This window comes from Neodiprion fabricii, chromosome 6 (assembly GCF_021155785.1).
Source record: "Neodiprion fabricii isolate iyNeoFabr1 chromosome 6, iyNeoFabr1.1, whole genome shotgun sequence".
Taxonomy (NCBI): Eukaryota; Metazoa; Arthropoda; class Insecta; order Hymenoptera; family Diprionidae; genus Neodiprion; species Neodiprion fabricii.
In genome coordinates this window covers 17564082-17578418 of record NC_060244.1, presented here as the reverse complement: position 1 = coordinate 17578418, position 14337 = coordinate 17564082, and the positions used below count along the sequence as shown (strand labels likewise).

At 33.7% G+C, this 14337-nt stretch overlaps 3 protein-coding genes across 5 annotated transcripts in view; 1 reads left to right on the top strand and 2 right to left on the bottom strand.

Annotated features, from left to right (window-relative positions):
• The window catches only part of LOC124184988 (fasciculation and elongation protein zeta-2-like), a 296636-nt gene that overhangs the window by 254278 nt on the left and 28021 nt on the right, over positions 1 to 14337 (bottom strand). The window lies entirely within an intron of this gene.
• On the top strand, positions 2255 to 13505 carry LOC124184921 (BTB/POZ domain-containing protein 9). Of its 2 annotated transcripts, XR_006871276.1 has the most exons (12): positions 2255 to 2555; positions 3518 to 3859; positions 3941 to 4093; positions 5121 to 5310; positions 5492 to 5747; positions 5954 to 6086; positions 9657 to 9794; positions 10026 to 10156; positions 10297 to 10425; positions 10645 to 10834; positions 11028 to 11316; positions 12842 to 13505. XR_006871276.1 is itself a non-coding variant. In XM_046575137.1 (11 exons), the coding sequence occupies exons 2-11, from the start codon at positions 3545 to 3547 to the stop codon at positions 11232 to 11234; spliced, it is 1842 nt and encodes a 613-aa protein (XP_046431093.1). In that variant the 5' UTR covers positions 2321 to 2555; positions 3518 to 3544; the 3' UTR covers positions 11235 to 12675. The 2 variants fall into 2 exon arrangements, 1 of the variants encoding a protein (XP_046431093.1); XM_046575137.1 differs by lacking the exon at positions 12842 to 13505 and having other exon boundaries at positions 2321 to 2555; positions 11028 to 12675.
• LOC124184954 lies at positions 12810 to 14149 on the bottom strand. 2 transcript variants are annotated; one of them, XM_046575225.1, is made up of 4 exons: positions 13994 to 14149; positions 13399 to 13882; positions 13022 to 13286; positions 12810 to 12924 (listed from the first exon to the last, which is right to left on the bottom strand). In XM_046575225.1, the coding sequence occupies exons 1-4, from the start codon at positions 14011 to 14013 to the stop codon at positions 12845 to 12847; spliced, it is 849 nt and encodes a 282-aa protein (XP_046431181.1). In that variant the 5' UTR covers positions 14014 to 14149; the 3' UTR covers positions 12810 to 12844. The 2 variants fall into 2 exon arrangements, with proteins under 2 accessions (XP_046431181.1, XP_046431180.1); XM_046575224.1 differs by having other exon boundaries at positions 13022 to 13310; positions 13994 to 14148.

The following is a 14337-nucleotide window of genomic DNA, read 5'->3' as shown; positions in this document are numbered from 1 at the left end:
ACCTTAGATTCCCAACTTTATATTAGACGGAATTGACTCATTAACCCCACCAGGTTTAACATTACACATACCGATGATTTGTGTATACCAAAATTGTTGAAATGATATAGCTTGGAATGCAAACGTGAATTTGTCGGCGCAAATTTTTACTCATTTCTCGTTGATATGAATGGTTTATTTGATAAAATTTAATCAAACTTAACGTTTGCCAGCGAGAAAATATAGTATTCTGAAACATCTCATAATTTCAATAAGATCGTATGAATAGTTTTTCAACTATATTGCAATTGTTGCACGCCAATTCCGAAAAACCGGTTCGTGAAAAATGCTTTTAAAGGCACCGAAGCGCAGTGGGTAGCAGGGTCATGTAAACTAGTACGCTCAACGTGCGAGTAGAAAACTTCTCGTAGCTCTAGTGATATTTGGAGTTTTGACCTATGACCTCAGGGTACATTCTTGAGACATTTTCCTGACAATTGAGGCAATAAAGAATGTCGATTTTTTTTGACCTGCTACAGCAGGCTCTCCCCTTAAGACTAGTATCTTGAATAGCGATATGATAACGTTATACCCAGCGAATTTTAAACGAAAGTTTAAAAACGGTTATTTGACTGGCTGTAGTAGATTCAGTTTTAATTATTTGTGGATCATCATGTGTATTTGCAATTCTTCGACTCACAATCAGTTTGTAACTATCAAGTTTAATTCGAAACGTTTGAGAAATAAAGGCGAAAATCTACAAGTACTTGAAATTTTCCACCACGAGACTAAGCAGATGTATGGCAATTCGGAACAACACGAAAAATCACAATAGTTTAAAATGGAACGTGCGCAAATGCTATCTATGGATTCATTCAAAGCCAAGTTAGTACAGGATGATTTAAAGAAAAACAAATAAATGAAGCAGGAATTCTTTCCAACGTATATTCAATTACCACCCAAAATACAAGGTGATATTCACTTTTAACGGAAAGAATTACCAAATACGAATATACAGACATGGATGTGTTTCAATTATTATTTACATATTGAATCAGATTCGAATTATTCTGTAATTTCGGAAGAACGAAACAGAAACAAATATAGTCAGGGGTGGTGGTGTGAAAAAAAATTGTGATATTCTTGAGTACCGGATGGATGTAAGGTAATACGTTTACACGGCCTGCGGCCTACTGTAATGCAATTTTCAATTATTGCCTCATCCGGATAAAGACCATTAATCTGGCTGAATCACTTTCTACATAGATATAACTTCTACTGCAGCTGAGTTTGGCTTATATAAATACTACATAGAAATGTCTGTTGCTCAGACTATTTGATTGTTTGTGCAGTAATAAAAATGGGAGAATTAATATTTGCTGTGTCATTCGCCTTGTCAGAATCTTTTTCGAATTTTAAACAGTACTTTGAATATGATCGATCTCAATATCGATCCAAATTACCCCACAAGTATCGTTCATTGACTTGTTGTTACAAGACAATAAACTACACGTTAGTTTTGAATGAATCTTACCTTCGCCACGTCTAGGCGCGCTACTTTACAATATCACTCCCTAGATCACTGGTACGTTTAGTTATTCCGGTTTTACTATGGCTGACATGATAATACCGGATTTAAAAATGCATGTAAATGGCGCCTTACACCGTATATGACGGGTTCACACCTATTTTTAAATCCGGCATCACTATGTTGGCCACAGTAAAATCGGAATACAGCGCCGTGTAAGCGTACTCATAATCTAGATTTTCACGGGCAGCAAAATGCCGCTGCAGCGGGCAGCGCAAACGCTGCCATAGCGAAAAACTGCACGTGGAAATGTATCGGTAGCAGTAGTTTTTTACTATCGCAGCGTTCGCGCTGCCCGCTGCCGCTGCAGCGGCTGTTCGTGAAGATGCACCCAAGTGTGCCTGCCCCCACCACCGAAATTCGGGTTTATCTTGGGTGGTTTCCATTTACTGACTCAAATCGACTTATGTCGCTATTTCTGGTGTAACCGGCCAATCTGGGCAAAGGAATACATCAGAATAGTGACACAAATTGACTTGAGTCAGTAAATGGAAAGCACTCCTTCAGGTGCGTTCCGAAATTAGTTCCCAATGCTGTCAACCATCTTTTATCTCTTTGGCACTGCCCAATTTGTAAGTAGCTCTGACTCTGTCCTAGGGAGTTCTTAGCGCTACCAGCTAGTTTTGAAACGCACCCTATGTAAGACCGTGTTTGGAACTCTTTTGGAATATTTGATTGGTTAAGACGGGTCAGGATAGGTTAAATGCATCTGCGCAACTGTCAAAATATTTCGGAAGAATCAAGTTATGTGAACTTGGCATGACTGATTAGCCATTTAACAAAACTTTAGGTGTATTTGGCTATGTATTGTATAAGATGAACTTAATCTTGTTAGTAGTTAACCGTGTGGTGTAAGTAGTTTCGAAAGTGTTGTTTACTTTTGGCGTGATCGAAGACTGCATGTCGGATTGAAGTGAACCAGATATTATAGCACTTGGAAATTTTCGATATTCCCTTATTATTTGATGACCAGAAACGATTGATCTCAGTGAGTGGAAAATATATGTATATTGTATATGATCTTCTTCATGTTTTTAAATCGTACATTGACCAACTGTTATTCATAACTTTCTCGCTTCGGACATCGTTCGTTTAGTTCGTTTTCTTCGTCCACGTTTTGGTATAATACATAGTTTCAGATAAGATTACATTAAACAACTATTCTGTCATAATAACATTCAGGGATACCAGTTATTTTTTCTCTTAACCTTGGTATATTCCAAAATTCAAGGTTACTTCGACGAATACTGTGATTTCATATTATGACTTGAAAAGCATATTAATACCACCAACATCTAATCCTATTAATCCGAACGTCAAAATACAACATGTCTTTTACTCGAGTTTTAAATATTTATCAAACTTGATATATTTTATAATATCTTCCAACTTGTTTGCATAAAATTGATTTAAACAAACATTCCGATGATCTAATAACTGAAAAACAGTCATGTGTAAGCCTACAATACATACAACAATAAAAATTTGTCTATCCGGATATTAGGAAGATGTTTCATTTTAATGAAGCTATAAATATTTCCTAGTCAATGTTGACAAACACAAATCAAATTCCTTGAGGTCATATAAATCAATATCAATATTTTTATTTAGTTTATTTATTTATACAGAATAATTGGTCCATTACGTTAATTTTCCTCAAATAAGCATCTTAAATTTGGAATTAGTTCCAGTCTTTTCAATTGTTCTGCAAATATAATAATGAATTGACTAAGATCTAAACGTTTATTATACATATATGTACATACCTTGTTTCTTCTTCTCTTAAATAAGTTATTGGTAGTTATATTAATTGCCAGTTTGTGAATGATTGAGCCTGACTTGAATTCTGCATTATTATGATCGATGAGAGCCGGTTGACAAGTTTAATCATGGATGTTTGCAATGCTTTTGATGTCAAAAGATAATCATAAAATCGTTGTTTACTCCTAGAAATAACAGTCGGGTTTGGTACCCAAGATGAGCTCGCACCATCACCTGGGTCCTTCATCCGGTGAAATAGAACACATTAATTTTTTGTCGGACGACATTGGTGCCTTGTACTTATCAGATGATTACTCAGATGTAACATTGGTTGTTGCTGGTCAGCGGTTTAATGCTCACAAGGTGATCTTGGCTGCTCGAAGTCAATATTTTCGCGCACTTTTGTATGGAGGATTGAAGGAGTCAAATCAACAAGAAATTGAGTTGAAAGGAACCACTTTACCAGCTTTCAAAGGACTGCTTAAATACATTTACACTGGCCATATGTCTCTCGCCAATCAACGTGAAGAAGTGAGACTGACTACAAATTATATATTTCCGAAAATTAACTGTATAATATAGCTAATTGCTTTTTCAATGTGTGTTGCTTAGGTCATCTTGGACATACTGGGGTTGGCTCATCAATATGGATTTTTAGATTTGGAAACCTCAGTCTCTGATTACTTGAGGGAAATTCTCAACATTAAAAATGTTTGTATTATATTCGATGCAGCTCGTCTGTATCAGCTTGAATTTTTATCTAAGGTAAGTTAAACATTGAAATAACAGTAAGTAAATTGTTCCACATATATGTATGTAGTTTCAATGTTATTTTTTGTAGTTAAACTAGGTACGAAAGTGTTCATGTCACTTTCAACATATAATCCCTGTGCAAATTTTACATGAAACAACCATCGCGAGTTTGCATGATAAAATATTTTTAAATGCATTTTCATTCTTGCATATTCAACCTCAAGACGATACTGAGGTCGTTCATTTCATAGAACACATTTTGCATGATAACTAACTGATCGTATTTGCCTCTGGGGAAAGGCTCGTCCATTCGAAAATATGATGTACGATTTGAAAAATTCGCTTTCCAGGTAAACTCAGATCTCGCATTTTCAGGGGAGGCACAACGTACATTTCCAAGGTGTGAAGCTGAGTGTAATTGTGGGAGTTAATTTGGACTAGCATAAAATAACACCGTTAAACTTTTCAGTTTTTCCAATACAAACTACACTTTTATTTCATTTCGACCTACCAAAAGCTCAAGATCTAATTCTTCAGCTATATCTTGGTGAACTTTGGATTATAGCTACATTGTCTAAGTGATTTTGTAGCATAGCTGATTTTCAAGTAATTGAAACAAAATTGAATTTGTTAAAACTTCAGATATCAAATATACTAAATTTTGTGGGGTGGAGTGCTCTACACCTACCATAGTGCTTTTGCTGCTCCTGGTCATAATCTAGTATATTTGTGGATTGAATAAACAATTTTCATAGAAAACACATTCTCATTGAATGAACGACCAAACCAGGCTAAAACAATAGTCATCACAATTTTTGATTTACTCTTCAAGCGGCTACATTCAGTTTAGATATTTTTGGTCATCGCATCAACAAAATATGTGTCAAAATATTTCATGCCACTACTATAATACAATAGACCTTGCCATGGCATTGATATGTGATTTTTAAAATCCGTATCAAATCTACTATAAAGAGTGACTTTTTCTGACTATATCACTATTAGTAATCTTCTGACAAGTAATTATTTTCTTTTACAGGTGTGTCATGCATACATGGACAAACATGCTCTTGAAGTCATACAGCACGAGACTTTTTTACAACTAAGCCCGAGTGCTTTGAATGAGTTGATAGCGCGAAATTCATTCTATGCCCCAGAAATTGACGTGTTCCTAGCTGTGCAGGCTTGGGTGAAAGCAAATCCGGATCTGCGTGCTAGGGATGTTGTAGGTAAGAGCATTTATTGCATTATGTTGTTGTAAATATTGTCAAAACCAAGTATAAAGTAGTTTCATTTCAGTTAAAATCAGCATATTCCATTTTATTGTAAATTTGAATGTTGTGAAAACTACTTAGTTTAGACATAAGTCTATTGAGCTACATTTTACGATAACTGACAACTGTTTTTCAGGTCAGGTCCGACTAGGATTAATTGATCTAAAAGATTTATTGAATATCGTTCGACCGACTGGGCTAGTATCATCAGAGGCTATTTTAGATGCAATTACAGAAAGAACACAAACAAAAGACTCGGAATTGAACTATCGTGGTCGTCTTCTGATCGAAGAGAATGTAGCCCATCCCAGACTTGGTGCCCAAGTTTTACAGGGTGAAATGCGTAGTTTTTTACTCGACGGTGACACTCACAATTATGACATGGAACGAGGGTATGTCATTACTGTTTTAAAAATGATTATAAGATATTAACAAAAACTGTGTAATAAATGTCTTTCCTTGAATTTATGTGAGCCGGCTAAAATTTATCCAATGAATTAGTTATACGTTTATAATTTGTTAAATATATCTCGAGTCTTGAATAAAAAGAATATTTTAAAAACTAATTTTGTTAATTATCTGAACTTCATTTACACAGGTACACTCGACATGCTATAACAGATTCTCACGGACACGGAATTTTAATTAAATTGGGAACGCAATGTATTATAAATCACGTGAAGATGCTTTTGTGGGATAGAGATCTGCGATCGTATTCCTATTACTTGGAGGTAAGTGTTGAGTGTTAAAATCACTGACATTTTTATATAAATTTTTTGTTAGTAATGCAACTTTAATGTCAAAGTTTCTTTTATTTCTTTTTATTATAATAAGACTTAGGTCCGTATCAAAATTGTAATCAATCGAAATTTCTTTAACTCTAAATCAACGTTCACAGAACTGAATCGCCATCAAGTTTCCATAAGGTGGCAAATGCTGCTAGGAATCATTTACCTGGCTAAACTAGCTGCTACATTTTACATAAATAAAAAAAGCATCATATTTGACAGGCATAACGAACGTGCCCTATAAATTTTGAACGGTTTCGGCCCGGCGGCTTTTAAGTTATTAACCTTTAAAGATGATGAACAATTGTTCTCCTTCGTCGCAGATCGTTGATATGTTGTCTTGGAGACACGATATCTATCGAATCGTGGCACATATGAAAATGAAATTTCAAACGTAGGTTTCCATCATTCAAATCTGGAAATCCATCCATGCAGAATGAAGTAATTATTTATATTGCAAACCGCAGTTTACCTCTAGGAACCATAAAATTAGCGGTTCCTCATATGTGAACATGAAATTTGAAGAGTATGCTCATACTATCTAAATCTTGTTTTCTTAAAAAGATATAATAATATGGAACCGATTTCTGTAACCATGTCTTATTAGATTATGAAAACTACACCGTCAGATTTTTCAACTGCAACAATTTACTAAAAATTTTGGCAGTACCCTCCTACCAATAGATGTCAGGTCATTGAGTGCGTCAAAATACAGATTAATTATACCAGCTGAACAGCTCGACCAATAGTTTTGAAATTTAGATGGTAGATTTGTGTCATTAATATCTTGATTGCTATTGATTTTGAAGAAAATTGGAATATGGGTAGTACAGTTATTGATTTTTTTCTACAACCGGTGTATAGTGCGATTTCTCACAAACTGCTGGAAGTGAATTCTTCGAATTTAAAAGACAAGTTCGTTGGAGGTGGCAAGCAAAGTCTTTAGATTTTGAAATATCCTTTAACATCATATCGATAACACATTAAACATACATAATTAACATATCAATGTATAATACAATCATGTTTACAGTCTCCTTTATCAGAATGTTGGAATGAAATCTTAATTCTACCTGTAGTTGCGTTCCTCTTCGTGAATCATGAAATGCACTGAAACTTGAGAGCGAAAATTAATCATCAGTGTCTGTTATGAAATTAAAAAATAGAGCTAAGCACTATACAATCGCCTCACAAATATGAATTTCAACTTCGCATCTCACTGTTTTCCTTAGTGATATCGGAAAATGATTGCACAGCGTCCATACTGGGGAGGCACACTGTGTCTTATAATTTAACGCTGTTCTTGTTTTATGTTGAAATATTATTATTTTTTGTACCAAATTTTTAATGACAGAATGAGATATTTGTTCTATAGAGATTCGTGCGTATTAACTTGTATATTGAATGAATATTACAAACTAATTCACTCGTACTTTAATTCTTGGAAACCGAATTCTGGAAACTATGTGCAGATGCAGTTAAAAACTATATCTATGATACAACAGGCATAATATTCCTGAGAGGTAGATTAAGTCTCAGATTAATAGTGGATGTCAATCCAAACGATGTATTAACTTTGAAAATAATAAGAAAGATCACTCGAAATTTAAGCAACTGACTAATCAACATGATTTAGCATTGATATGTTTCTATACTGCGCGCTTAAGAAATAGTACTATATATTTAAAAACCATAAAGTGACTGCACATTAGAGTGTCCCTTAACAGGGGTGTTTCCCAATTTGTATGCTCCCAGGGGCTCGAACGCTTCCAAATCGATAAAAAAAAATCCTCTAAAAATTTCAGCTCTTAATATTAACTCTAACATAGTCTGCTTTCCTGCTAAAGTTTCTTATGGAAATAACATGTAAAAAATATGTGTTGTTTTTTTAAACTGTGTGACGAATTGACTTACAATAATGAGAAGTACATATTTTTGTAGAAAATTCGATGCTCTATAAAAAAAAGTCTCTTACTTAGATTTTTTGCTAAATCTACTGGTTCAAAAGTCATTCGAGCTCAAAGTTTAATTTATATAAAATTATCAATATTATCGAGTATATTTAAAGGATTAGCAGTTGTATGATGAAATATATTCCATTTTTCCTGCAGGTTATTTTATTTCAGATCAATTACAGTTTATATTATGAGCTTTTGGTATGATAACCAATACATATTTATCTTAAATTAATAAAATTAGATAAATGTTGACACGGAAAAATGAAAATTTTTTAAATAATAATAAATTTTAAGAATCAATTTTCATATTTTCAACGATTGAACATTTTCGAGTATCAGTATAGTTTTGTTTATATTCTGATAAAAATTTGACTATAAACTGCTGCTGTTCTGGATTTTTAGTCAGAATATTGTGATAATCTTCAATTAACTTGACTGCTAATCCTTTAAATATACTCGATAACATTGATAATTTTATATAAATTAAACTTTGAGCTCGAATAACTTTCGAACCAGTAGTCTTAGTAAAAAATTGTAAGAGACCTTTTTTATAGAGCGTCGAATTATCTACAAAAACAGTACTTCTCATTATTGTAGGTTAATTCGTCACCAACGTACACAGTTTAAAAGAACAACATATATTTTTTACATGTCATTTCCATAAGAAACTTTAGCTGGAAAGCGAACTATCTTAGAGTTAATATTAAGAGCTGAAATTTTTAGAGCATTTATTTTTATCGATGTGGAAGCGTTTGAGCCCCTGGAAGCATACAAATTCGAAAACACCCTTGTTAAGGGACACCCTACTGCACATTGTAAGGTGTCTTTCAATAAAAGTGTATAGTATAGTTGAATGCTAATGACAGTCAAAATACTTGAAATCCTAACAGTATTAAGCATATACAAATTAGAAGCTGACTGGACATTGTAGGGTCTCCTTTGATGAAACATTTCCAGGTCGTGTACGTTGGTATGTCCTCTTTTTTCACAAGGTGAATGAAGGTGTGGAAGGCTGACTGGAAAAAAGAACGTGCCCACCAAGTATGTTGCTTTGGAGTGATTTTTCGATATCATTAGACGAAAGTTAGAGCCGAATTCGAGATCCATACTTGTGAGGAAGTTGTATAGTGCTTGGCTATACTTTTGCATTACATAACAGAGACTTGCGATTAGCTTTTACGCTCAATTTTCTATTAATTTAAAAGTACATACTCAGTGGAATTGTTGACATGTATAATGTTTTGCCCTGTATTTGATTTCTTTTTGTATGCCTCGTATGATATTAATGCTATAACCTCATGTGCTGTCCAAGTAAAAATGCGTACTTGGTAAATTTTTTAACCTTTATAGTGTTTTTGTGATGGACCAAACAGTATTCCTACACATTCAGTATTTTTAGTTTATTTTCGAAACTATTGATTTCAGAATTGTAACTGCGAATGGATCTACTAGATCAACGATACTGTAATCAAATTTTTTTGAAGAAAGTAATCAATTATATACGTTCATTAATGTTGAATTCGTAAGTTTACTACTTTTGTATTTTTTACATTAGGTATCGATGGACCAGAAAGATTGGGTTAGAGTAATTGATCATACAGAATACTTTTGCCGTAGCTGGCAGTACCTATACTTTGAAGAAAGAGTTGTCTCTTACATACGTATAGTTGGAACCAACAACACTGTAAACAAAGTAAGTAAAGTATAAAATTTATTCAGAATCTAAGTTTTCATTTAATTTTCAATGCACTAAAATAGCGAAAAAAAGATGTTTACAAAACGTTTGCATCCTGAGTCGAATTAATAAGAATCTGAAATTATAATTATTCAAAGTATTGCTTATATTTTTTAAGAAACAGTTTCAGAACTATCTTATTTAAACGTGGAAAATTGAAATTTCACCTCTCATTTATTTTGTGATTAGGTGTTTCATGTGGTCAGTTTCGAGGCATACTACACACACCAGCCAGTCAAGTTGTCTAAAGGTTTCGTTGTGCCAATACGAAACATTGCTACAATGGAGCGAAGTGCTAGTGTTACAGAAGGTGTCAGCAGGTCAGGTACCATAGAATGCATGTTTAGATTATGATACTGAGTCTCTACGTGTCATGATACTTATGAATTACTTGTGGGGCATTAAATAATGAAATATAGAAACTTTATCCATGAACTGATCATAAACCCTGTATAATTAGGTCTCGCAATGCTTTGTTGAACGGTGATACATCCAATTATGATTGGGACAGCGGATACACATGCCATCAGCTTGGGTCTGGTGCCATTTTAGTACAACTTGGACAACCATATATGATTGACTCTATGCGGTATGATTTTTGCAAACTATCCTTTATGGTTGAAATTCTTGTTCAAAATTAATTTTGATTTTGAAGCAATAGTTGGAAATCCATTTCCTCTTTTTGCTTTTCTTTGGGTTAAAGTCAATTACCAAAGTGAATTGCTGAATTTACGTTAATTAGTATTCGAGATAGGCATATTTACTTGTAAAGTAAATATAAATGAAAATAATTGTTTTATTTCATTAGATTGCTGCTTTGGGATTGTGATGAACGTTCTTACTCATACTACATTGAAGTGTCTGGTAATTCATGGGACTGGGAGGTTGTTGCAGATAAAACAAAAGAAGCTTGTCGATCTTGGCAAACGCTTCGCTTTCATCCGCCAAGACCAGTTGTTTTCATTCGCATTGTTGGCACACACAACACTGCCAATGAAGTGAGTTAAAATTTAATAAACTGCATTAATCTCATTTTTTCTTAAATCATCAATATTATCCGCATATTATTTCATTGTCAATGATCTGAAAAAAGGTGAGGTGATGCAGGCATAAGATTCATATTGAATGGATAACTTTGCCCTTTACTAAAGGTATTCATAGTAATGTGTTCATTTTATTATATTCATGTAGGTATTTCATTGCGTACATTTTGAATGCCCGGCACAAACAGAGGACGAAAAAGCTATCAACTCACCTACTAAGCGAGGAAAAAAGTCAGTACTAAACACTCTTAATCCCTTGATGCCACCACCACCAGAAACTGCAACGGAAGCAGTCAACATTGACAATGAAGACAACTCGACAGATGATTTGATGGCTGGCGCTGCTGTCTTTTAAAAAATGCCGACTAGGCTTAACACTGTATTATCAACTAAGAATTTCGGTTAATAAGAATGTTTCAACGAGGTTCAAGATTCATGTGAGTACTCTTCGAAACTTTTTTGTAATCACATTAGTTTAAATTCATTTCAACTTGATGCCTGGCATATGGGATATGTCCAGAGTTTTTTATTGAATACTGGCCACGATTGCGACTGATGCAGTCGATTTTACCTGAAGCCTGAATAAGCCGCCCTCTTTCTTGAAAGTGGGGTGGCCAGTATTTGATAAATGACTCCATATATAGATAGAAACGTGGTAAAATGCCCCCAAGCTGTTGAGATACAAAGTGATTCATCTATGTGTACCAGGCCGATTTAAGAAACTAAAAATAAGTTGAGGATACTCGCTACTGAAAAAAAAAGTCGTTCAATTGGAGAAAAAATTGATTTTGCTGGAAAACCGAACGGAATTTTCAACCATGCTTGGAACAAAAAAATATAAAAACAACCACTTCTAACAGTTATGATTGTACGGTGTCTTTAGTATAATGAGTTTTTGAAAAAATCGAATATACATAACCACCTATATATGTGTACCATCATGGTACGAACTATATCAATGCCATAAAAATCTGATTGTGCAGGCAAATATAAATATACGTAATGACAACGATCTTTGACTTATTGCAAAGTTACTATTTTTTTAAATTAGTAATGTGAGAATGTAAAATTTTTTATTTCGTTGTGCTTAGTGACAGACTTAAACATGTTTCAATGCTATATTTTTTAATACGGAATGTTATTCATAAGCGGTATGACTTGAGCGTAGAATATAAATACATTGTCATTTTGAAATCTTAAAATTTCTGGCGCTTGAAAGTATGACAAATGATTATCAGAGACGTACTAACGAACCCCAAAATACTCTTGCTACATCTTATTCATAGTATGAGAAGAAGTTATTTATTTAACTAGGAAGTACCTATAAAAAGTAGTATTTTTCTTCGGATTAGCTTTCGTTTTGATATCATTTTAATATGTTATTCTACATAATTTATAAATTCCCATATTTTTCATCTTATCAGGAATTAATCCGCAAATTCTCAAGACATGTATGTTCATAATGATCATGTTTTATAACTTGAAAGCTTGAAAGTAGAAGTTGTTATTTTCAATTATTGATAGACTATAGGAGAGTAATAATTGCTCAATCAAAGGTTAGTACAATTCCACATCATTCTCAGGTTTAACTTTGATATTTTATGATCAATTTACTACTCTATATATGCATACATGCATACGTGTATATGCATGTGTGTGTGTGTGTGTACATATTCATATACTTATATATGGAGGTTTGGTGTCAATTTTTTTCTAGTCTTCCTCCATCAACAATATGTTACTATAGAAATTGGGTAAAAATGGTGTAGAATATTGCTAAATAAATCAGTTGAAAAGAAAACCATTCCTCATCCTGATTCTATCTGTATAAATCTGGTGCTACTGAAGGCGTGTGTTCACATTTAATTATTTACTAGTTCGAAAATTTTACAGGGTAGTGTTTAACTTTAAGAAAATGACGTATCACAACTCATTTTGTTTTCATTTTATTCTCTATTACAGGCTCTAACTGTCCAAAATTGAATCCAGCCATTTTTCAAGATCAATCGATTTCACAGGAGCCGAAGAGTTCGGGATTTTTTCCTCTGTTAACAGAATAAATAAATAAGTACAGCAATTTAAAAGAAATGGTAAAAACGGCATTTCTAACTATAAATGTAGACAAATGCAATAGACTCCCACCTTCAGTTTTAATTTGGTAAGTAGGTGGAGCAATTTTAGCCTGATCAAGTTTAACAGGTTCCTTTAATGAAAGAAGAAAATCTAAATCTTCCTCTATTGTTTCCTTTCCTTGAGCCATCTCATGAATTTCAATTGATACTTCAGGTTCACTTCCACTGTCTATATCTTGATTTTCAGCAACAGTTTCTCTTTTAATATCCATCAAAATTTGGACAATGTTGTTATCAACCTCAATAACATCTGATCTGGACATTTCAGCAAGATTCTGAAACTTCATTAGCTGATCAGCCTGCAACAAGTATTGGGCAGTTTACGAGCCTTGAGAAGTATGTTCAATTAAAGTAATAATTTAGGATAATTTAAAAGCTGCCACTTACCGTGAAATATCTATCTTCTACATCAATATATTCAGTGAATGGAACGCAGTTTATATCTCTGGCAAGTTTTTTAACATTTAATGAAAATAAATCGGAATACTTGGAGACTTCGATTGCCCAATTTTTTTCAGACTTAAAAATGAAATGTCCGCCTTCAGATATTGGAACATTCAACAGTGTTTGAAAATCTTTTGCTGGAATTTCTGTATCTGGTATTTCCTCATATTTTTTCCAATTCGATACAACTTTACGACGAGTACGAGAATTTGTTGTAGGGGCATTGTTCAATATATCAGCCTCCTGCGTTTCTCGTTTCAAATGGGCAAATTGCGTTTTGTCAGAATTCGTGTAATCGTAATCTTCTGGATTTAATTTTTTAATAACTGGAGTTTGGTCGGGTTTACTGCCTGAATCTTTTCCTGTTTCTGAGATTTTAGAGACCTCATCTTTCTGCCTAGACGGCTTGTAACCCCCTTTTCGAATCCTATAATTATTTGTTGTAATTAATTTTCTACAAGTTAGTTTGACTTAACCTAAATTATTTTAAATCTATTGGCTTTCTTTATCATTTCATCAATAACAATTCAAGTATCACCTTGGCTTTCTTTGCTCCATTTCATTAATATTCAATTACGATAAATACTTGTTAAAATTAAACATTCATCAATCCGACGTTACATTTGTGGTACGGTGATAGGAGTCAACAACTTATAGCTGACAGGTCGTATTCAGTTATTCCTTAGATCATAGTAACATTCGACCGGCCTGCGACCAATTTTTTTCCTCATAATATCGGCACCGTTCTTTTGACTAGATTTTCATGGGCAGTAAAATGCTGCGGCAGCATGCAGTGCGACACTGCCACAGCGAAGTACCGAAAAACCACTGAAATACAATCTTATCTATACAAAAGTGTTATTCAACATTAATTTAGGGTGC